This window comes from Anabrus simplex, chromosome 2 (assembly GCF_040414725.1).
Source record: "Anabrus simplex isolate iqAnaSimp1 chromosome 2, ASM4041472v1, whole genome shotgun sequence".
Taxonomy (NCBI): domain Eukaryota; kingdom Metazoa; phylum Arthropoda; class Insecta; order Orthoptera; family Tettigoniidae; genus Anabrus; species Anabrus simplex.
Window position 1 is genome coordinate 734,991,038 of NC_090266.1, and position 24,809 is coordinate 735,015,846.

At 40.4% G+C, this 24,809-nt stretch overlaps 1 protein-coding gene across 3 annotated transcripts in view; it reads right to left on the reverse strand.

Moving 5' to 3' along the window:
- The window catches only part of LOC136864416 (fibulin-1), a 451,544-nt gene extending 429,473 nt beyond the window's left edge, over positions 1–22,071 (reverse strand). For all 3 annotated transcript variants that reach the window (XM_067141388.2, XM_067141387.2, XM_067141386.2), the window contains exon 1: positions 21,974–22,071. In XM_067141388.2, coding sequence (XP_066997489.2) covers positions 21,974–22,037 — 64 coding nt within the window. In that variant the 5' untranslated portion in view covers positions 22,038–22,071. The remainder of the gene's footprint in view (positions 1–21,973) is intronic.
- Positions 22,072–24,809: the final 2,738 nt, after the last annotated feature.

Consider the following 24,809-nt stretch of genomic DNA (forward strand, 5'->3'; position numbering starts at 1 on the left):
TATTATTATTATTATTATTATTATTATTATTATTATTATTGATGTTCTGGACCCCACAGCAAGATGCAAGACCGCTACTTGGCGGTAAATTACATCTGCTGCCATTGTCATTGATGACAATATGACCAGCACCATTCTCGCCCGTAGGCAAGTGCACAGGATTTCTGGTGATACGAATGACATACTTCCGTGCATTATTGACCTTATTATAGAGGTGAACAATTGCACGGTCAATCTCATTCTTATCGTTTATTTCAAATGTGTTTAAATTTTTATTTATATGCCAGGAGAATCTACTGTAATCTAAGAAGGTTCTCCAAAGGAAAAGATGGCTCTTGAAAATGAACCCAGGAAAGATCAAAATGATCAGTTTATGATCAGAATAAGTATATTGAAAATCCACAGCCTGTTTCCAGTCATTCAATCGTGTCAGGAATGGAATGAATAAGCCCCCAGCTAACGGTGAGGATAGGAATTGTGCCGGCTGCCGAAGCCTGTCGCACACCTCTGAGGCAATGATTAATGAATGACAAATGAAATGAAATGATATTGGAGAGTGTTGCTGGAATGAATTATGACGGGGAAAACTGGAGTACCCGGAGAAAAACCTGTCCCGCCTCCGCTTTGCCCAGCATAAATCTCACATGGAGTGACCGGGATTTGAACCATGGAATCCAGCGGTGAGAGGCCGGCGCGCTGCCGCCTGAGCCACGGAGGCTCCTTATAAGTACATTATGAACAGTAAAATCAATTGGTCTCACCTCCTTTTCCTCCCCACCGCGGTTAAGTTGATTCCCTTCCCCCCAAAAAAGGAAGGCGTTTTTCTTTATGTTTAAAGGAGATTCCAAATACCAATTTCACGTGTGTTACCTTCAGTTTTGAGATATAAGCATTCCCATAAAAATAATTCACTTTTTCACTTACTTTCACACTACACCCCCCCTTTTTTTCAGTGAATTTTCCGGAAAAAATATTTGTTTCTTTAATAGTAAAGGATCTTCTAAATATCAATTATCTTCAGTTTTTGAGATATGTGTCCTCATGAAACGAATTCAACTCCTTTTCACACCCGCCCCCAAAGATGATTCCCCCCCCCCAAAACGCGTCGTTTTATTTTTAAAGAAGATCTAAATACCAATTTTCACGTCTGTAACAACTTTAGATTTTATTAGATGTAAGTATCCTCATAAAATTAATTCAATTATTTCTTCAATTTTTTCACCTCCCCCCTCCCTTCATTGGATTTTCCTAGAATACCTGCTTCTTTACATTAACAGGAGATTCCAAATACCAGTTTTTTACGTCTGTAACATTTTATGTTTCTGAGATATACTGTAGATGCAGTCCTTCTAAAAATTCACCCCAATTTGTCACTACTGTTTAACCCCCATTAATTAGATTTTCCAAAAACAAAAAAAATTAATGTTTCTGTATTTATAAAGGAGATCCCATATACTAATTAGGTCTGTAATATCTTCAGTTTCTGAGATATAAGTATCCTCATTAAAGACATTCAACCCCTTATTCACACTTTTCACCCCTCCTATTGGGATTTACAGAAAACAAAAAAGGACTTGTTCTTTTTTTTAAGGAGATTCTAAATATCAGCGACAGTCCTTAGCGATAATCCAGCCTCACACAGCCCAATTATCCGAACCCTCTCAAATGGCGACAGTTGTTGATAGCGAGCTCTTCTCTGTCGTCGAGGCATGTTTGACGGGGAACACTTCACTGCACAGACTGCAAGTCAACTACGCTACACCAGAGTCCGTATACTGGAGTTGATTCCTCAGCGACCAATCACGTGGGGAGACCTGTAGCAACAATCCACTGGGTCTGAAACTTTGATCGTTTACATACCTACATGGCATCGTTCCATATCTTGAAAATCAACATAAACTACCAATCCCTTCATGGTGTTGCGATTTCCATTTTCTTAAGTGTATTTGTGAAACTCGCAACTTGACTTTAACCCAGTTTATCATGATAACATTGCCTGCTGTCCATCTCACAACATTATCGAGGTCATTTTGCAGTTGCTCACAATCTTGTAACATATTTATTACTCTATACAGAACAACGTCATCCGCAAAAAGCCTTATCTCTGATACCACTTCTTTACTCATATCATTTATATATATATATAATATAAAGGTCCAATAATACTGCCTTGAGAAATTCCCCTCTTAATTATTACAGAGTCAGATAAAGCTTCGTCTTCTCTAATTCTCTGATATCTATTTTCTTGAAATATACCAACCCATTCAGTCACTCTTTTGTATAGTCCAATTGCACTCATTTTGCCAGTAGTCTCCCATGATCCATCCTATGAAATGCCTCAGACGAGTCAATCGCGATACAGTCCATGTGACCTCCTGAATCCAAGATATCTGCTTTAACTTGCTGGAATCCTACAAGTTGAGCTTCAGTGGAATAACCTTTCCTAAAACCGAACTGCCTTCTATCAAACCATTTATTAATTTTGCAAACATGTCAATATAATCAGAAAGAATGCCTTCCCAAAGCTTACATACAATGCATGTCAAACTTTCTGGCCTGTAATTTTCAGCTTTATGTCTATCACACTTTCGTTTATACACAGGGGCTACTATAGCAACTCTCCATTCATCTGGTATAGTTCCTCTGACCAAACAATAATCAAATAAGTACTTCAGATATAGTACTATATCCCAACCCATTGTCTTTAGTATATCCCCAGAAATCTTATCAATTCCAGTCGCTGTTCTTGTTTTAATTTGTGAATCTTATTGCAAATGTCATACTTATCATAGGTAACTTTTAATACTTCTTTAGTATTAGTCACCTCCTCTATCTGGACATTATCCTTGTAACCAACAATCTTTACATACGGTACTGCTGACTGAATACATTTTCCTTATGACGATCCTCACATACACACTCCCCTTATTCATTAATGATTCCTAGAATGTCCTTTTTGTAACCTGTTTCTGCCTTGAAGTGCCTATACATAGCCTTCCCTTTTTCACTAAAATTTGTATGACTGCTAATTATACTTGCCACCATGTTATCCTTAGCAAACTTCTTTGTTAAATTCAATTTCCTAGTAAGTTCCTTCAATTTCTCCTTACTTCTACAGCCATTTCTAAATCTATTTCTACCGAGCTCGATAGCTGCAGTCGCTTAAGTGCGGCCAGTATCCAGTATTCGGGAGATAGTAGGTTCGAACCCCACTGTCGGCAGCCCTGAAAATGGTTTTCCGTGGTTTCCCATTTTCACACCAGGTGAATGCTGGGGCTGTACCTTAATTAAGACCACGGCTGCTTCCTTCCCACTCCTAGCCCTTTCCTGTCCCATCGTCGCCGTAAGACCTATTTGTGTCGGTGCGACGTAAAACAACTAGCAAAAAATATATATATTTCTTTCCAATCTGCACCTCCTTCTTAGTCTCTTTATTTCTCTGTTATAATAAAGTGGGTCTTTATCATTCCTTACCACCTTTAAAGGTACAAACCTGTTTTCACATTCCTCAACAATTGCTTTAATCCCATCCCAGAGTACATTTACATTTTTATTTACCGTTTTCCACCGATCATAGTGACATTTTTAAAACTCCCTCATGTCTGCTTTATCAGCCATATGGTACTTCCTAATAGTCCTACTTTTAAGACCTTCCTTTCTATCACATTTATTTTTAAATACGATAAAAACAGTTTCGTGATCACTAATTTCATCTATTACTTCGGTATCTCTATAGAGCTCATCTGGTTTTCCAGCACCACGTCCAGAATATTTTTCCCACTAGTTGGTTCCATCACTTTCTGAATCAGCTGTCCTTCCCATATTAACTTATTTGCCATTTGTTGGTCATGCTTCTTGTCTTTCGCATTACTTGCAAAATTGACATTTGGTCAATTGAGAACTCCCGCTACAATCAAATTCCTTCCCATGTTGTTTCCCACACAGCTGATTATCTTTTTTTTTTTTTTTTTTTTTGCTTTACGTCGCGCCGACACAGATAGGTGTTATGGCGATGATGGGACAGGGAAGGGCTGGGAGTGGGAAAGAAACGGCCGTGGCCTTAATTAAGGTACAGCCCCAGCATTTGCCTGATGTGAAAATGGGAAACCACGGAAAACCATTTTCAGGGCTGTTGACAGTGGGGCTCGAACCTACTATCTCCCGAATACTGGATACTGGCCGCACTTAAGCGACTGCAGCTATCGAGCTCGGTAGCTGATTATCTTATCAAATAATTCTGAATCAGCGTCAACGCTGCCCTTTCCCGGTCTGTACCACTCCAAAGGCAACAAGTTGCCTATTATCTTTAGAAATGAGCCTTACGCCTAGAATTTCATATTCGTCATCTTTAAATGTTCCGTAGCTTACAAATTCTTCTTTCACCAGAATGAATACTCAAGTAGCACGACCTGATGGCGTATTATCCAACATTACGCAAGTAGTACGAACTGAAAGAGTATTATTTAACGTTTGTAATTAAAATGAAATAGCGTATGGCTTATAGTGCCTGGAGTGTCCGAGGACATGTTCGGCTCGCCAGGCGCACGTCTTTTGATCTGACGCCCGTTGGCGACCTGCGCGTCGTGATAAGGACGAAATACGACACATACACCCAGTCCAGGTGCCAGAGAAATTAACCAATGATGGTTAAAATACCCGACCTTGCCGGGAATCGAACCTGGCACCTCTGTGACCAAAGGCAAGCACGTTAACCATTTAGGCATGGGGCCGGAAAGTAGCACGAACTGAAAGAGTATTATCTATCATTATGTAAGTAGCACGAACTGAGTGAGTATTGTCTATTATTATGTAAGTAGCACGAACTGAATGAGTATTGTCTATCATTATGTGTAGCACGAACTGAATGAGTATTGTCTATCATTATGTAAGTAGCACGAACTGAAAGAGTATTATCTATCATTATGTAAGTAGCACGAACTGAATGAGTATTGTCTATCATTATGTAAGTAGCACGAACTGAATGAGTATTGTCTATCATTATGTAAGTAGCACGAACTGAAAGAGTATTATCTAACATTATGTAAGTAGCACGAACTGAATGAGTATTGTCTATCATTATGTAAGTAGCACGAACTGAATGAGTATTGTCTATTATTATGTAAGTAGCACGTACTGAAAGGGTATTATCTATCATTATGTAAGTAGCACGAACTGAAAGAGTATTATCTATCATTATGTAAGTAGCACGAACTGAGTGGGTATTGTCTATCATTATGTAAGTAGCACGAACTGAAAGAGTATTATCTATCATTATGCAAGTAGCACGAACTGAAAGAGTATTATCTATCATTATGTAAGTAGCACGAACTGAAAGAGTATTATCTATCATTATGTAAGTAGCACGAACTGAATGAGTATTGTCTATCATTATGTAAGTAGCACGAACTGAAAGAGTATTATCTAACATTATGTAAGTAGCACGAACTGAATGAGTATTGTCTATCATTATGTAAGTAGCACGAACTGAAGGAGTATTGTCTATCATTATGTAAGTAGCACGAAATGAAGGAGTATTATCTTGCATTATGTAAGTAGCACGAACTGAAAGAGTATTATCTATCATTATGTAAGTAGCACGAACTGAAAGAGTATTATCTATCATTATGTAAGTAGCACGAACTGAAAGAGTATTATCTATCATTATGTAAGTAGCACGAACTGAAAGAGTATTATCTATCATTATGTAAGTAGCACGAACTGAAGGAGTATTGTCTATCATTATGTAAGTAGCACGAACTGAAGGAGTATTGTCTATCATTATGTAAGTAGCACGAAATGAAGGAGTATTATCTTGCATTATGTAAGTAGCACGAACTGAAAGAGTATTATCTAACATTACAGTATGTAAGCAGCAGGAACTTAAACAGCATTATCTAACATTATGTAAATAGCACGAACTGAAGGAATATTGTCTATCATTATGTAAGTAGCACGAACTGAAGGTGTATTGTCTATCATTATGTAAATAGCACGAACTGAAGGAGTATTGTCTATCATTATGCAAGTAGCACGAACTGAAGGAGTATTATTTCACTTTCAAAGCAAATTTGTAGCTTTATATGACTGTTGAAATCGTAGTCATAGGCACAAGTCCTCCAGTTGTACGTAGAATTCGAATTACAGGGACGTCACATTTCATTTCAAAAATCCCATAGTGCGTAGACTATTGATTGGAATTCGATATCTCATTTTCATTACCACTAGTTAGAGAACCACTTACTTTGCTCTGACGAGTCCGTCTTCTTCTTATTCTTCTTCTTCATAGTCAGTTTACCCTCCAGGGTCAGTTTTTCCCCCGGACTCAGCGAGATCCCACCTCTACCGCCTCAAGTGCAGTGTCCTGGAGTTCATACTCTGGGTCGGATGACCAGTACCTCTCCCAGGCGGCCTCACCTGCTACGCTGAACAGGGGCCTGGCGGGAGGATGGGAAGATTGGAAGGGGTAGAAAAGGAAGAGGGAAGGAAGCAGCCGTAGCCTTAAGTTAGGTACCATCCCGGCATTTGCCTGGAGGAGAAGTGGGAAACCACGGAAATCCATTTCGAGGATGGGTGAGGTCGGAATCGAACCCACCTCTACTCAGTTGACCTCCCGAGGCTGAGTGGACCCCGTTCCAGCCCTCGTACCCCTTTTCAAATTTCGTGGCAGTGTCGGGAATCGAACCCGGCCCCCCGGGGGTGGCAGCTAATCACATTAACCACTACACCACAGAGGATCCGACGAGTCTTTCGAACCAAATTTTACAGGAACTGCGGAAAACTGTCATTTGTTTCTTAATACCCTTTTTTATACTTTTCTTTTGTACTTTAACAGGTACTAGCTGATGTACCCGTGCTTCGCTACGGGATTCTCAGAAAGACTGACTTGGTGGTTTTCCTAACTGAATTCAACATAGGTCATTACAAAAAACGTCAGTAGGAATGTAGCGATTGAAAGCAATGTTATCATATAAAATACTCGATCAAATGAAAAACCGCACACTTTCTCACTTTCAACGAACAGTACTACGGTGCCGATCTAAGAGTCCAAAGTTCCAGAGCTGGAACAACCAGGTCGCAGACTGCCGTGAACACTCCTCTGTCATTATTCCGTTAAATATTCACACTACTCATTCCAATCAGTGCCTCAGAGTAGGGATTGAATAGCTCGAATACGATGATGAACCAGTGTGTTACGTACCAGATATATCAGAAAATGTATGAACCAGAGGAATGGCATGCTAAAGAAGAAAGTTATCTTACTCCCCAGCTACTTCCCGCCAATATACAGGCAGGCTGTTACAGTCGGTACGACCAGGCGAATTGCCCGTGTGGTTAGGGGCGCGCAGCTGTGAGCTTGCATCCGGGATCTAGTGGATTCGAACCCCACTGCCGGCAACCCTGAAGATGGTGTTCCGTGGTTTCCCATTTTCACACCAGTCACACCAGGCTGTACCTTAAAGCCAAGGCCGCTTCCTTCACACCACTATTCATTTCCTATCCCATCGTCGCCATAAGACCTACCTGCGTCGATGCGACGTCAAGCAAATTGAAAAACCTCGGTACGCTGCAGTAATCCTATCTATCGGGGATGAGAGGAAACAGAAGACAAGAAGCACATCACAACAAACAATGGTCAATGTAATGTTATTGTTGATAAAGTTTATGAGCTTTCTATATTGCAGGCCTTCACATTAGTTTTCTTTCGACTCTGATATTAGGGTGTCTTACAAAATTATTGATATCGTAGACTGTAGTTCCTTATTCTCAGACTTTACATACCGATTTTCACTGAATTCTGTTTACCCATTTTCTCGTGACTCGGTGCTGATATGGACCTAGTAACAAAAATCTAAATTCATGAATATCTCTGATTATATGCGGTACGATAACAATGTATAAGACATAAGTGATCGGAAATTTAATAACTTCTTACATAACTACTACTAACTTACGACATAACTAAATTTATGTTAGTTATGTAGTATTTATCGATACGACCACTAATAACATAAATAACTTACAGTATTTGAGAATTACATTTCAGGCCTTCCGCTAAACTACCATTTCACTCAACGTGAATAAAATAATTTGTAGCCCAGATTGCAGTGGTTCATCACCCGACATTACATTCCGATTTTCATTAAATACTCTTCAGCCGTTGTCTATTGATGCGTGTACAGACAGACAGACAGACAGACAGACAGACCGAAATTACGGAAAAGTAAAAATTGCATTTCCTTGTTACTGTGGACATGACAGATACAGAAATATCATTCATTTCAAATTCTGAGCAATGCACAGGCAAGACACTTATTTTATATATAGATTACATTTCAGGCCTTCCCCTAAACTACCATTTCACTCTGTGCGAATAACATTATTGATAGCCTAGATTATAGCGACCTATTCCCCGACTTTGCATACCAATTTTCGTGAAGATACGACCACTAATAAAATAAATATTTGACAATTAAATTTTAGGCCTTCCCCTAAACTACCATTTTTCTCAGCATGTATAGCCTATATTGTAGCGACTTATTTCCCATCTTTGTCCAGCGATTTTCATTAAGACACGACTACTAATAACATAAATATTTGAGAATTAAATTTCAGGCCTTCCCCTAAACTACCATTTCACTCAGCGTGATTAAAATAATTTATAGCCTAGATTGTAGCGATTTATCACCCGACTTTACATTTCGATTTTCATTAAATTCTCTTCAGCCGTTTTCTCGTGATGCGTGTACATACATACACACACACACACACACACACACACACACACACACACACACACACAGAAATTACGGAAAAGTAAAAAAAAAAATGTATTTTCTTGTTACTGTGGACATGACCGATACAGAAATACCATTCTTTTCAAATTCTGAGCAATGTACAGACAAAACTCTTATTTTATATATATAGATTTGACCTTCTTCTGATTCATACATAACGCTGAAATAATACGTTGATAGTTTATTTTGAATTAAGTATTTTATGTTAAATTTAACAGCGTTTGGTAATGTAGATAGGACTTAACGGGCTTTGGAATTGTATTTGACTATTCAAGATGCCGAACATGGAGGGATAATAAATTAAGGCTTTTTCATACACGTGTGTTAGTGAGATTATTATTAATAACTAATACTGAATACTACCGGCTCCGCCGTAGTGTATCTGTCTCTTACCCGGAGGCCCCGAAATCGATTCCCGGCCAGGTCCTGGATTTTTACCTGGATCTGAGGGCTGTTTCGAGGTCCACATAGCCTACGTTATTAGAATTGAGGAGCTATCTGACAGTGAGATAGCAGCCCCGGTCGAGAAAGCCAAGAATAACGACCAAGAGGATTCGTCGTGCTGATCACACGACACCTCGTAATATGCAGACCTTCGGGCTGAGCAGCGGTCGTTTGGTAGCCCAAGGGCCTTCAGGGCTGTAGTGCCATGGTGTTAGGTTTAATAATAATCTGTCTACGCATTTAACTTTATTGGTAATCTTTGAGTATGTATGTTGGGTATTCAGCCCGAAGGCTGGTTTGATCCTCTACAGCTCCACCAACAGCTGTCTTAGATAGCCTAGGTGTCACTGAAGAGGCATACTAGGGAAGTGAGGAGTAAGGTAGTTTCCCGTTGCTTTCCTCACTGAGCCAGAAGTTGCTATTGCATATCAGTCTGCCAAGCCCACTGAAATGCATGCACCAACCGACCCTATGAGCGATATTTTCACACCATTCATAACAGGGACTGGCTGCATAAGGAATGGTATTACTGACATCGCTCATACCTCGGTCACTTTCATATTGTCAAAGCCAAGGATGAGACTGAGACAGGTCAATGAAAGTAACAAACACTACATCCCGCCAGCAAAAGTAGTTCTTGCAAATTTCAAACTTGCAAATTACCATTTCTGTTTGTGCTTAGCAATAACATATTGTAATTAGGATACGTCTGAACGCAGTTTTAAAATAATGCAGTGTATTTTAGTATCTTATTAGAAATTAGCGTGCTTATTCTATTTTTGAAAAATATTTCCGTAGTATAGTAGAAGTATCTGTAGAAACTCCTTTACTAGAATCCTGTTGTTATAATTAGGATAGGCTTAACTGCAGTATAGAACTGTGTAATTCTTGCGTATTCCTTTCGGTATTCAATAATTAACGGCAGTTTTTATCCTGTTAGGGTGTTGTAGAATAACAATGTACGACTAGGTAGTATTGTAGTGTAGTAGTATATTAATTACCTTATTGTCGTGTGATCTTTGTGTATTATCCTAGACAATATTTATTTCCTTTCATTTTTGGTTGCACAAAATAAGTTATTTTATTTTCCTTTTATTTTCATTTTTCCGTAAAGTATGGCTTAGGAGTGCAAGTGTAGGAACTGTAGGTGCGGCCAAGCATTAAGGAGTATGAGGGAGGAGTTGGAGAGTTTCAGAGAGATAATTAGGATTCTCTCAGAAGACAGGAAGGAAGGTAGGGCTCCCTTGTACAGGATACAGTAGGTGTAAAAGAGGGATGGGAAGGAAAGGGGGAAATTTTAGAAGACAGGTGGTCTAATGCTTTAAGGGAAAGGAGATTGCAGGCTAAGGGTTCTATTCACGATCAGAATTCAGGACAGGTGTCTGTGAGAAATCGGTACGAGTGACTGCAGGTAGAACAACAGAGGGAGGATGAGGAACAGGGAACTGTTGCTGAGAAGTGTGGAAGTAGGAGGAAGGGAAAAGGTAGGAAAAGGAAATGTGGAGTAGAGAATAGGAAAATACAGGTGGTACAGGGTCATGGGAGGAAGAAAAGTGAGGAGGAAGCAGCTTCTGCAGATGCCAGGAAAGATAGCGCTGATCAGAAGAGGAGAGGATCAAATGAGGTGGGTAGGGTTGAGGCTCTGATCATGGGGGATTCCACTGTTAGACATGTGGGGAAAGTGTGTGGAGGAAAGGGAACCTGGGTAGAGTGTTATCCAGGAATTAGGTTGAGGCAGATATTGAGAAAAATAGCAGAGAAGAAAGAGGGAAAGGCGAAGGTGTTAGCGTTTCACGTTAGTACCCAACAACGTAAGGTAGAAGAACCAACATAGTTGGGATGTTTGGGATCCGGTAAATGCAGCACAGGTGAAGTTTAAGGAAGCGAGCTTGTTATCAGTGGAATATTGCGTAGAAGGGATACTGACTGGAAAGTGATTGGGGATTTAAATGAGACTATGGAGTGGGTATGTGGGAAAATGGGCGTGAGATTTCTAGATCCTAATGGGTGGGTAGGAGATAGGGATCTGCGCTCAGATGGCATTCACTTAAAGCGGCTGGACTCGGCACGTGTAAGAAGAGCTGAACGCATGGTATTGGAAGCACAGAAGAAATCCATACAGGATAGAAGTAAAGCAAAGAGAAAGGTGGAGCAGTTGTTTGAAGAAGAAAAGGATCCAGGTAGCCCCTCATATGGTCGAGGGATGCACTAGCCATATCAGAAGAGGTACCTCACCTGGTACTAAAATTTAAATGGCATTTTCTCATAACTTATTGGTTTGCACATCCGTGTTCTCTTTTTTCAGTTGTCCCTTATCACAGAAGTTTCAATTTTTCACCATCTTTAGCTTGGCTTCTAAATAAGATTTTAACACAGGGATTTTGTTCTAGCTCAAATACATTTCGAAAAAATGGATATATTTTGAATTTTTAAACTATGAATTTGAGATAAAATTATTATTATTATTATTATTATTATTATTATTATTATTATTATTATTATTATTATTATTATTATTATTATTATCACAATAGTAGAAACACCGAACGCCCGTGTTAAAGTACTAAAAATGATCACTAAGTACGGCAATAAAATTTCATCTAAATCTACCCAGTAGTTTCTACGAAAAAGGAACATGAAGTTATTAAAAAATAACATTAAGAAGATAGGCCATTGGAACTCCCCTTAACGAATTGACTTGAAATCCTTGGAATGATTGAAGGCTACTTAAAGATTCACCCTTTGTCTGCCACTTGTGATGGAGCTGCAGTGATGTTTGCTATACGTAGTAGTGTTAGAAACTTGCTGCAAGACAGATTTTCGAATGTTATTAGGCGGCACTGTGCCAATCATCGTTTGGAATTATGGCACAATAAGTAGTATGGCTGCAGTAAACAGATTTAAGAGTTTTATAGAATATTATGCGAAATATAACATTTTTCTCCAAAGGATGTTGCACAAAGCTAAAGAGAGCGATATCTTTATGAGGGCCTGCTGTAATTGTCCTTTTATTTTGGATTTGGGGCTAACGTGCGAGGTTCTTCAAGAGCTGAGTAATTTAAGTTTAGAATTGCAGGAAAGGAATATAAATTTGTACAAAGCTGACAAGAAAATAAGGAGTATGTCTACAAGGTCTTTCACTCAATGTGGGGCCGGCCGGCCGGCGCATCGCAGCGGGTAGATGGACGAGCTGAAGGTCAGACGAGCACATGGCAACTCGCTGAGCTTGGAGCCGGGAGAGCGCCCTTATGAATCGCATGTAAATAACAAGCACACATAATAACGGATTATCAAAGTAAAATAAAATTTTCATTCATACGCATTAGTTCATCTACCGAGATAGCCTCAATTTATCTCGTGATGTTTTGTTTCACACTAACACATCGAAGGTTTTCGGCGACGGGAATATGGAAAAGGGCTAGGCTGGAGTGAAAATGGGAAACAACGGTAAACCATCTAAACGAACATCATATTCGAAGAGATTGAACTTCACAACAAAACAAACAAAAAGCACTGCTATTCAGTGAATCCAGGCAACATTTAACTGGGCCGAAAGAAATTCTTAGAAAGAAGACTCCTCGAGGGGTTGATTTGTCCGTTTGTGCCAAAGTCTTAGACTCCCTTTACTGGTTAGAAAAGACAGAAAGACTAGTCGCCTTTGGAGTAAACGAAAGAGAGGCTAGTTTTCGTGAGTATCTTGAGGAAGATAAACTGCCGAATAGACTGCTTCCTCTCTCAAACACATTGATCACCATTGCTGTATCTTCCAGTGAATGCGGAAGCGGGTTTTCGCAGAAGAACCTGATATTGACACCATCCAGATAATCTTTATTAAAACAAACAACCTCTGCACTCATTTTTATTTAAAAAGTTCGACCATAGTTCACCAGTTTTAAACCGGGCAGATACAGTACGTTGATCTGTGACTGCTGCAAGGACAACATTCCGCCGTGAATACAAACAGCAAATAGCGATCAAGGGAACAAGAGGATACATCTGGAAGTATGAAGAAAGTGTGGGAGTGCCTGTGATTCACTTCATGAAAAGTTCGGGTGAGAGCCGCCACATTTTTCATTAAAGAAAACACTGAATAATAATAATAACTAGCTGAAACCCGTCAAGACACGAAGGTCAACGGGGTAAATATTTATTGAAGGACCTTATATACTACAACATCGCTTGCACTTTATTTTTTTATAATTTTATATACGTCACACCACCACAGATGTGTCTTACGGCTACGATGGGATAGGAAATGGCTAAAAGTGGAAAGGAAGCGACCGTGGCCTTAATTAAGGTACAGCCCCAGCATTTGCCTAGTGTGAAAATGCGAAACCACGGCAAACCCTCTTCAGAGCTTCAGAGGAGTTCAAGCCCACTATCTTCCAAACCATGCAGCCACTTGCTCGGTGTATCCTAGTACAATTTCCTTTCGGCACTATTGCAACTTTAAAATACCGCTCTCTTGATATTGCAACATTTAACTGGCCATGGTTGAAAACTCGCTGAGGTTTATTGATCGTGACACAAAATGCCAAGTGAATTGGAAATTGAAACCTCTTGAAAGAAAAGGGAAGTGTTTTTTCGGATGTTGTTAGGTCAATTCGAGGGGTTAGGGCTCTCTGTCCTGCCTTATCTCCACTAATAATAATAATAATAATAATAATCGTATGGCCTCAGCTACCGTTTGCAGACATTTCGATTTGACGCCATCTGGCTGTCTGCTCGTCAATTTCGACGTTCCGTTTTACTCTAGGTCCGCTAGATGGCAGACAGAGTAAACCGGATCTCTCTTGGGCGTCTATAGCTGAGATTTAATTAATTTTGTCGGGTAAATACCAAATGTATCACCAGAGATCTTTTACATGCCGACATCGTACGACATGGAGTGTCGAATGGACTTTTTTCCGCCCTTCAAAAATCCGACTACCTCTGCCGGGTTTGAACCCGCTATCTTGGGATCTGGAGGCCAACACTCCACCACGCATCCACAGAGGCACTTATTATTTCCAAATCTAAGCAATTTTCATACATACTTCTTAGAATTAGGCCCTAATCTGGTTCCGTTTAGAAATCGTTGGTAAACTTTCCAATTTCTAAGGAATATAACTGTGGCTCTAATTTTTAGAATAAGAATATGCTAAAGGCAAACCATTAATTCCAAGGAATTCAAGAAATATGCAGTAAATTGAAGTAGCTAGCTTTCATCTTCAGTATTAATTGTTGACGCAAGTATATAGGTTTGAACTGCCGGGTATAAGCCCAATGACTTCCAAATTAATTAAAAATTGCAACATTCGAGAAAATAATGTCATCTCTCGCCGAAATGAACGTTTTGCTATTAATTTTAATCACGATATCATCATGTGCTAAAATACTGCATGGTAGTTCAATAACATTTGATCCGTCACCATCTGCAGAGGGGTAGTCGCCGTTACCGATTTCTTGCAATAAAAATCAGCGAATGCCATTTTTAAGTTATTTTGGGCGCATATTTTTATGTAAGCGGCGTGTTTTGAAGAAGGTTCAAAGAGGAGACTATTTAATACAAGTATAACTAATTAATTGTTTGGCGAGAAGCATGTGGGAAAACAGGCAAAACCTTTATGAAATCTCCCCCAAGAATAATAATTTTCGCACCAGAACAATGGAATATCGTTATCTATGATAGATTTTAGAAGAAGATTGACACACATTAATTAATGAATATTTGCCATTGGGGCTTTATCCCACATTGAGCCGTGCTTGTCGAATGTCGTCAGCTGCTTTGGGAATCCAGACACCGAACACTCATTTAAATTTAGAGAAATTTTGAATGTAATATGCACTGTTGAGCTGCTGGGGAGCTAAACGGCCACTATTCCTGTCCATGAAGTACAGCTGACCAGTAAGAATTCTGACTGCGCATGCGTGCCTACCCCCTTCCACCTCTCCTATCGTGCCACCTGCTCAGCGCTTTCACGGTTCAGGCGGCCTGGAAGTACTGGCGAGCGCAGTGACCAATGAGAATGCTACATTCTTCTTTAATAATTTGAACATATACGGCAAGAATTGTATATGCTTTTAAAGACACTCGGCAAATCTGCAGGCCAGGAGCTTTCGTAAGAATGCTTTACGATGTCAATCGGTTCAGCCGTTCTCTCGAAATAGATGTAAAAAAATCAATCTAGTGCTTTGAATATATAGATAATAATATATATGTCTACCACTTAATCCCGTTTCCTGATAGGGTTCGGGAATGAAGTGAGATGAAGTGATAATTATGGCATTTTTACAGTCGGATACCCCTCCCGACACAAACCTCAGTTGAGAAAGTGATGAAGACGAAATCAATGATGAATGAAATTGGGTAAGGAGGTGGAAGGAAACGGCTGTGTCCTATGAATAGGAACTCTACCGGCATTTGCCTGGAAATGAAAATGGGAAACGAAATATACAAAAAAACACATTCTCAGGACAACTGACGGTGAGCTTCGAACCCACTCCTCTCCCGAATGCAGAGCTCTGCTCCATAGCCGCAGCGTGTTAAGGCATGAGGCCTCTCTGCTCGGGAGTATTAGTATAATATTGGTTGTACGTTTCACGGTTTACGGAGACGCCTAGGTGCCGGAATTTTCACCCCCGGGAGTTCTTTTACGTGCCAGTAAATCTACCTACTTGAGACTGGCATATTTGAGCACCTTCAAATACCATCGTACCGAGCCGGGATCGAACCCGCCAACTTGAGCACAAAAGGCCAGCGTTCTAATCTGAGCTACTCATCCCGGCAGTATGGAATATTCTTCCACATTCTATGCCTGAATCATTTGAGCTATAATACAAGTAAATGCTGTATTGATGGCTTTGAGGTTTGAATTACTGTCTTTTCCATATTTTTAAATGGATTGCCATTGGGAATAATCTATTCTATTTCCCCTTTTCCCCCCAGCAAGTTTACTTCCCAACTTATCCTCAATAAACCAATGAAAATTAAATGAATATATCCTTCAACCAGCTTTGCCCTTCGTCTGTCTAATATTACAGATCCCGGAAGTTAGGCAAAATGCCTATTTTACTGGACTGATGTATGGAAGAGTTAAACGTCTTTCGGCGTATTTGGAAATGGCAGGAACATTTTTATTTTGCCTTCTTTGCCTATTTTTGCTGTCATTTCATATTTTAATGTTTAATGCCTTTTCTTGCCTATTTGCGTTGTTACGGATTCTTTCTGCTATTGAAAATGAAAATCCACAGCCTGTTTCCAGTCGTTCGACCGGGTCAGGAATGGAATGAATGAAGCCCCCACCTAGCGGCGAGGATAGGAATTGTGCCGGTTGCCGCACTCCTCTGGGGCAATAATTAGGCCTAATGAATGACAGATGAAATGAATTGATATTGAAGAGTGTTGCTGGAATGAATTATGACAGAGAAAACCGGAGTACCCGGCGAAAAATCTGTCCCGTCTCCGCTTTGTCCAGCACAAATCTCACAGGGAATGACCGGCATTTGAACCACGGAACCCAGCTGTGAGAGGCCGGCGGGCTACCGCCTGAGCCACGGAGGCTCACTTTCTGCTATTATTTGAACATTTTAAATAAATAGCACAAACGTTCTCAATACAGTACTGGTTCGTATCCCACTATCGGCAGCCCTGAAAATGGTTTTCCGTGGTTTCCCATTTTCACACCAGGCAAATGCTGGGGCTGTACCTTAATTAAGGCCACGGCCGCTTCCTTCCAACTCCTAGGCCTTTCCTATCCCATCGTCGCCATAAGACCTATCTGTGTCGGCGCGACGTAAAGCCCCTAGCAAAAAAAAAATACAGTACTGTATATGAAAATAGCAATAAAAACGAGATACATAAATTAAGTGATATGCTCACAACGCGTAAATCTCTGTTGGGAATGTCATTCCCCGTAATTACAGTTCTTTATCTGTTTCTATACTAGCCTATTATCAAGCAGGGAATGCGGCTGGGCGAGGGTCAGGTCGACTCACACACACACAGGGGATTATGATCGACCAGACTCTCGGCCCATTAGTCACCTAGCGGACTTCAGTTGATCAAATCTTGATTTATTTTAACTTATTTGAAATTTGATCTTCAAACTTTTAATATGCAGTATATCAATTCTACGCAACATAAGAAGAAAAGTGATACCAAATAATCTATAATTTAGACATTTTGTCTATATTATTTTGCTTTTCAATATAGATTATTATAAAGTTTGAGTTGCTTTTTATCCCGAAATTGGCAATTTCAGATTGTTTGGTATCATTTTTCTTGTAATGGCGTCTGGAACTGATATATATTCATGCTGAAATTTAGTAGACCTACATCGTTAAGTAGGAAACTACACGGATACGTCCGCGAATTCGGTTCGGATACTCTTTCTGCTGATGGTTCTATTCTCTACGGCAAAATATGTGAAAAATCTATTAACCATGAAAAAAGGTATCTTATAATTCAACATTTCGTAACAGCCAAACAAACATCTGGGATTTCTAAAATCGCTGGGCAGAAGATCTCCCTGATATCAACAGCGGCTGCCACATCCAGCATACAATCTCAGTTTTTATCCAGATGGCTGTTTGGTCCCATACTGATCTAAAGCCAAATATGTTGTTTTTTATCTCAGTTTTCTCTTCATCTTTGCAGAGTTTCCTTAGACTGGGTAATACCTTTCTGGAAACTGGAAAACCAGTCCCTCACAACGTTTATGCAGAAGTGTACTATTGAAAAGGTTCCGTCAGAATCTACACTCAGAAAAACTGATTTGACTGCCTGTTATGGAGAAACACTACAGAGGATTCGTACCGGAGTGTCAGCAAAGAAAATCTGGATCTCCATTGACGAAACTACGATGCAATGGAACGTCACATGGCCAACGGCATCGTCGCAACTATAGGAGCAACACTAACTGACCCTTCCGTATTACTGTTGACAACGGAAAAGAACAAACGGTTCCACTGTCGCACAGATATTTATAAATTCCTTAATGCTACGGTTGTGTCTTGATTGCGAACAAGAGATTAGTGTTGACGAGAGATACATAAAACAGATACAATTTTCAAATCAGTCTCATATGTAATTTTTGTTCTAGTAGTATAAACATTAACTGGTACGTGGGGATGTTTTAGATAACCTAACCATATTTTAGAAAATATTTTTCTTATTGAAAATGTTTAATAATTTAGTTTGAGGTAACCTTACCATTTAGAAGATTATCTTTTTTATTGTATAACATAACTAGAGGGGTAGTTGTTTATAGTGAATTAGTGAGAGTTGTATTAATAAAATGTTATTATTATTATTATTATTATTATTATTATTATTATTATTATTATTATTATTATTATTATTATTATTATTTTCTTTTTTCTGCTAGTGGCTTTACATCGTATGGCGACTATGGGGTAGGAAAGGCCTAGGAGTTGGAAGGAAGCGGCCGTGGCCTTAAGGTACAGCCCCAGCATTTGCCTGGTGTGAAAATGGGAAACCACGGAAAACCATCTTCAGGGCTGCCGACAGTGGGATTCGAACCCACTATCTCCCGAATGCAAGCTCGCAGCCGCGCTACCCTAACCGTACGGCCAACTCGCCCGATATTATTATTATTATTATTATTATTATTATTATTATTATTATTATTATTATTATTATTATTATTATTATTATTATTCAAACTAATACATAAGAAGTGAAATAGTCAGTTTATTTGGAAACAAGTGCATTATATTCTCGCTTAAGCGCCTCTACTTTATGCCTGGCCGCAATCTCGACTCATTAACGTGTGTCAAACCCAAATCATCCCCTTCAGGTACCCACTTGTTCGCAAACTGGACTGTTCCCAGTCAGGACGACACCAATGCTTCTCTGGCCACAAGGAATACGATATGACAATGTTCTGCTTTTCGTAACAGATGCGGCACCTTGAAAATGCTCCATCTAACATGTCCCAAGTAAGAAGTTTGTATCCACATGTTGACAAGTTGATTTCGAACATAAAGAAAATCTTCCTAAAATCGCCCTCCCGAATTCGGATTTTGAAGGAAATAGCACCTGAGCTTTCTTTACCTCCACAACCGGTTTTGAGAGGAACCTGGAACTGTGCTGCTGTATATTATACCGACAAATCGAACAAGATACGTGAAGTAATCGATGCCGTACCAGAAGAGGAAGCTGCCTCAGTTCGTGAGGTGAAAAAGTGTCTGTACCATCAAGAACTTAGCAATGATCCGGCATTTATAACAGCACATTATGGTGTGCTATCCGAAACAATTACGAAGTTGGACAGAGGACGTGATACACTGGTGTCATCTATGGCTATCGTTGAAGATACTGCGAGCAGCAGGAGACATAAGTTTGGCTGTTAGTGACAAGTGTGAACGTGTAATGAGTGCTAGTCAAGACCTAGAAAAACTTAAAACATTCGTGATGATCTAAAAGGTGAAAGTTCTGTTGTTACTGATATGAGTCCATCCGAAATAACTTGTAAGTATGCTCCGATCACTTCAGTAGAAGTGGAACGATAGTTTATGATGAAAAGCGTTCTCGGTGACAGGTGGCTGCCTATGACAGTTAAAAACTTGGGTCAGTAAATTCAGTATAGTTCTCGGGCCATAAGTGGACATGGCTGGTCCGTGGTCCAACAGCTCTGCACTCCGACCGGCCAAACGAACAGAGGAGGGGTGGCCGCGGCTCTACCGTGGCTCTATGCCTCTGCATTCGGGACACGGGACAGGGCTGGCCCCAACCGTCGGCTGTCCTGAGAATGGTTTTCCGTGGTTTTCCATTGTAATGTACTAAGGCGAATGCCGGGACAGTTCCTAGTGTAGGCCACGGCCGCCAACTCCCTCACCTTCTCCGAGCGTCTCCTTCACCGTAACAAATCTCCCGGCCTGAGAGACGGCGTCACCGTCTAAGAGGCCCTCCTACCCCTTCAGGGGAGGAAAGAAAACCTTTTAGTAGTAGTTGAAAATCTTGAAAAAACATCTTGTTGTTGCATTTAATCCAGAAAATAAAGAGTAAGTACTAAAATGTAATAGAGAGGAATGGCTAGGGGCTTTACGTCGCACCGACACAGATAGGTCTTATGGCGACGATGGGATAGGACAGGGCTAGGAGTTGTAAGGAAGCGGCCGTGGCCTTAATTAAGGTACAGCCCCAGCATTTGCCTGGTGTGAAAATGGGAAACCACGGAAAACCATCTTCAGGGCTGCCGATAGTGGGATTCGAACCTACTATCTCCCGGATGCAAGCTACCAGCCGCGCGCCTCTACGCGCACGGCCAACTCGCCCGGTAATAGAGAGGAATATTAAGTAGCCTATATTAAATTAGAATGTTAATATCTGAGTAATTTTAAACGCCTATTTTGATACATTTCTGCCTATTTCCTGAATTTTAGGTGCCTATTTGCCTGCCTATTTTAACCAAAATAAATGCCTGAACTTCCGGGCACTACTCATTAGGGTGTATATCCAAAACGAACCTATTATGTAGCACAGTTTGAATTCTTCGTATGGAAACCTCTCGTCATAAAACATCAAAGCACACAAAGAGCTAGTATCCAGCAGTGTTAATAGTATTGACAACTTTGCCCACTGAATCAGAGCAAAGAACTGAGGCGGCGAAGTGACGTGGTGCCATTCAACTTTATCTCACGTACCTCGCCTTCCTATTTGTGCAGCATTTGCACACTCGTACCCGGGCCACTGATCAGCAACTTCATCCCTGGGTAATAATAATAATAATAATAATAATAATAATAATAATAATAATAATAATAATAATAATAATAATAATTTCGTATGGCTATTCCTAGCCTGGTGCGGACCCTCCCACGACGGTGGGGGCATCTGTCGTGTGTGTAGAATAGCATGTTATTGTGGTAAAATATAGTGTTATGTATGGTGTATGAATTGCGGGGATGTTGGGGACAGCATAAAAACATAGTCCCCGAGCGAAGGGATTGTCCGTTTAAGAATAAAATCCCTCGACCCGGCCGGGAATAGAACGCGGAGACCCAAGGCCACGATGCTAACTACTTAAGTTATGGATCTAGACATATCCTTGGGTTATAATGACATGTTTAACGTACCTTGCAGGTGACAGAACGAACTTTATTAGGTACAATTGTTTCATGACACGAGAAACTGATAAGTAAACATGAGCATTTCAAATTTCGCTTAGATACTAATGAAGTAATATTTTACGAACTATGCCGGTTTCATGAAACCGATTTACACACGTCGATGTAGGTACGAGTAGGGCTTATGTATATAAGTTATATCTTGAGAATACCACGTGTTGTTAAAAGAGATGCTGAAGAAACAAAAACACATAAGTAGAAAGTGAACTCGTGTCCTCATCCTGAGGTGGTATAGCTCTTTTCAGGCACACCCCCAATGGAGGTGAGCTGCATGTACAATTTCAACCACATACCAGCTCTCCTGCCAGTTCTAAATTTCTGGTAGTACCAGGAATCGAACCCGGGCCCCCGAGGACGGCAGCTAATGACACTAGCCATTACGCTACGGAGGCGGACATAAAAACACATACAAACATCGAAAAAAAAGGGAGAAATCTTCTGTTTTTGAAGTAGGTCTACCAGAAGATTTCTTCACTAATATGAATATCCCGCTACATCTTCTAATATACACCCCTATCCATGTTCATAGCACAACTTCATAAACAGCTATTTACTAGTGAGACCGGTTTATTTCTCGGTAGATATGATAATTTGTTACTCACCCAGTACTGGAAACAGATAACCAATGACCACAATGGCCAGCTGAAATCCTTGATGCCTCTTCATCGCCACTAAGCGACTGTGTTAGCCACACACTGACATGTGACTAACTGGATAACAAGATAACCGAGGGAACGCCATCTCACGACGGCAAGTTGCGCATTAATTGGCGCTGGTTCAACATTCGAGGGCGTACGAATTACTCTTCAGAGAAATATAATATCAAATCTTCCAATTAAATTCTAAAGTATCCATCTACGTTGAAAAACTCCCGACCATAGTTTAACAGCATGTTTGTCAGTCTCACTGACAGGAGAATGTACGTATTCTGCTTTGGAGGTTTTGATCCTAATCTTGAATAATTTTATTCAGTAGTAGTGGTGTTCTTTCTGAAACTTGTTATAAAAACAACTTTTTTTTTAAATGAAGTAGACAAATAGAAATAGGAACATGTGTCTAAATTGTAGCGTTGTATATTTACAACTAACAAGTAATTTTAATTGAAAATGTACAACATTTTTAATACTTCATGATTCCCAGATTTACTGATATTCTCATTACTTGTAGCCTATACTTTTTCATTTCACACTACTAAAAATATTTGAGAGCTAGAAAAGAATCACCTATCATTAACAGTGTTGTTTGTACTACCACTAAAATGTTTTCATTCCTCCCCTGAAGAGGGCAGGCGGGTCCCTTAGACAGTGACGCCGTCTTTAAGGTCGGGAGATTTGTCACGGTGAAGAAGATGATCGGGGAAAGTGAGGGGGTTGGTGGCCGCGGCCTGTACTAGGGACTGTGCCGGCATTCCTCTTAGTGCTGGAGAATGGAAAACCACGGAAAACCATTCTCCGGACAGCCGACGGTTGGGGCTAGCCGCGAAGTTCAGCCCTGTCCCGTCTCTCGAATGCAGAGGCGTAGAGCTACGGTAGAGCCGTGGCCACCCTTCCTCTGCTCGGTTGGCCGGTCAGAGAGCAGAGTTGTTGGACCACGGACCAGTCGTGGCCACTTGTGGGCCGAGACCCACTCTGCATCTACCGACTTGTTGTTTGTCGAGAAAGTATGATTTGTAAGGAGCTCGTGTGTTTAAAAATAGTGTTGATTCTTTTCGCTTTGCTTTTAGTGCTATTAACTAATAATCTTCTAGCTAATATTACATGACCGAAGACTGACTTTTTATTAGTTCTAACAACGCCACTCCATGTAACGTGTCGGTTAACAACTCCTATGTTCGAATAATGGCGTACCAGTGATTGAACACCATGAGTAAACAATCCAAACTATCGGGCCCAAACTGGATATAAATATCTGGCTCCATAGCTAAATGGTTAGCGTGCTGGCCTTTGGTCACAGGGGTCCGGGGTTCGATTCCCAGCAGGGTCGGGAATTTTAACCGTCGTTGGTTAATTTCGCTAGCACGGGGGCTGGGTGTATGTATCTACATCATCATTTCATCCTCATCACGACGCGCAGGTCGCCTACGGACGTCAAGTCAAAAGACCTGCACCTGGCGAGCCGAACATGTCCTCGGACACTCCCGGCACTAAAAGCCATACGCCATTTCATTTATCTTGGATGTAAATGAAGACAAAGTGAGTTCTTACGTCCAGAAGTGAATTTAGTCATAGCTCAGCTCACTATAAATGACACGATATTTCCATCAGTTTGCTGAAAGAAGCTTGGGTACTATCGTACGTAGATGGCGACTACGTTTTTCACGTAGAGAAAGAACGGCGTTTTCAAAGACACTGGTAAGAGCAGTTTAAATGGCTGTGTAAATGGTACATGCAGCTCACCTCCAATGGGGGTGTGCCTGAAAAGAGCTGCACCACCTCGGTATGAGGACACGAGTTTACCTGCCTAATGGCTGTGTTACTCTGATTGTTTAAAAGGAGCTCCTCGTGGCGCGCGTATACAATTTTCTAGTTAAGAGGCTGCCATGTAGGCCCCGATTTGCAAATGGGCGGACTGGGCATTTGCCCAGGGCGCCAGTTTTTGAGGGGCGGCGGCCGGCGGATCGAGTAATTATGGCCTGTGTGAATTACGTCTTAAATACACTCAAATTATTTTACTTTCCACAAATTATTCCAATTAGTTTATTAGCCTATATAAAACACTTTAAACTACTGTAACTTTAAAACCTGAATGTTATCTATATATTTAAATTTTATGAAGAAAATTAAATAACTGCAAACAATAAAAAAGGTATTATTTAACTCGTGCTGGTGCTGGATGGGCAATTGTAGTTGGTGGCTTGGCAACCCTCTTAGTCTGTCATTGGCTCGTGACGGTTCGTGTGCCTATTGTTGTTTACATCCGCTCGCCATCAACCCGATAACCTCACCTAGCCAACTCATTGTCTCGTGTAATTCTTACATGTTTTTCAGTATTTAACCATGAGTAAAAAGTTTAGTGGTGCTGAATACATAAAACGCGCTGCTAAAAAGCAGAGTGACCAATTTTAACTACTTAAGAAAATGTCTAAAATGGGAAAGTTATTTATTTTGACTCGTTCAACTCCAACCTCGGAATCGGAATGCCAAGATGAGTTAACAAAACCTTTGACTTTGTCATCGGTCCCATTTAACTTAACACAAGAAGACTTACAAGGCCTAGATACATACACTGATCAGCCCTGTGTTAGTATTAAATTCATCGATGAGCCTGAAGTTGTTCAGCAGTCGTTTGGAACTATTTTACAATCACAACCTGAGGAAATCTTACCTAATTCATTTTCCATAGATGATCCTACTACTTGGAATGTCATGTTAAATTCAGTAGTTGAGAATATTATTAAACATTGTCCAAAACAAAACGTAACGGTGGATTTTTTAAATC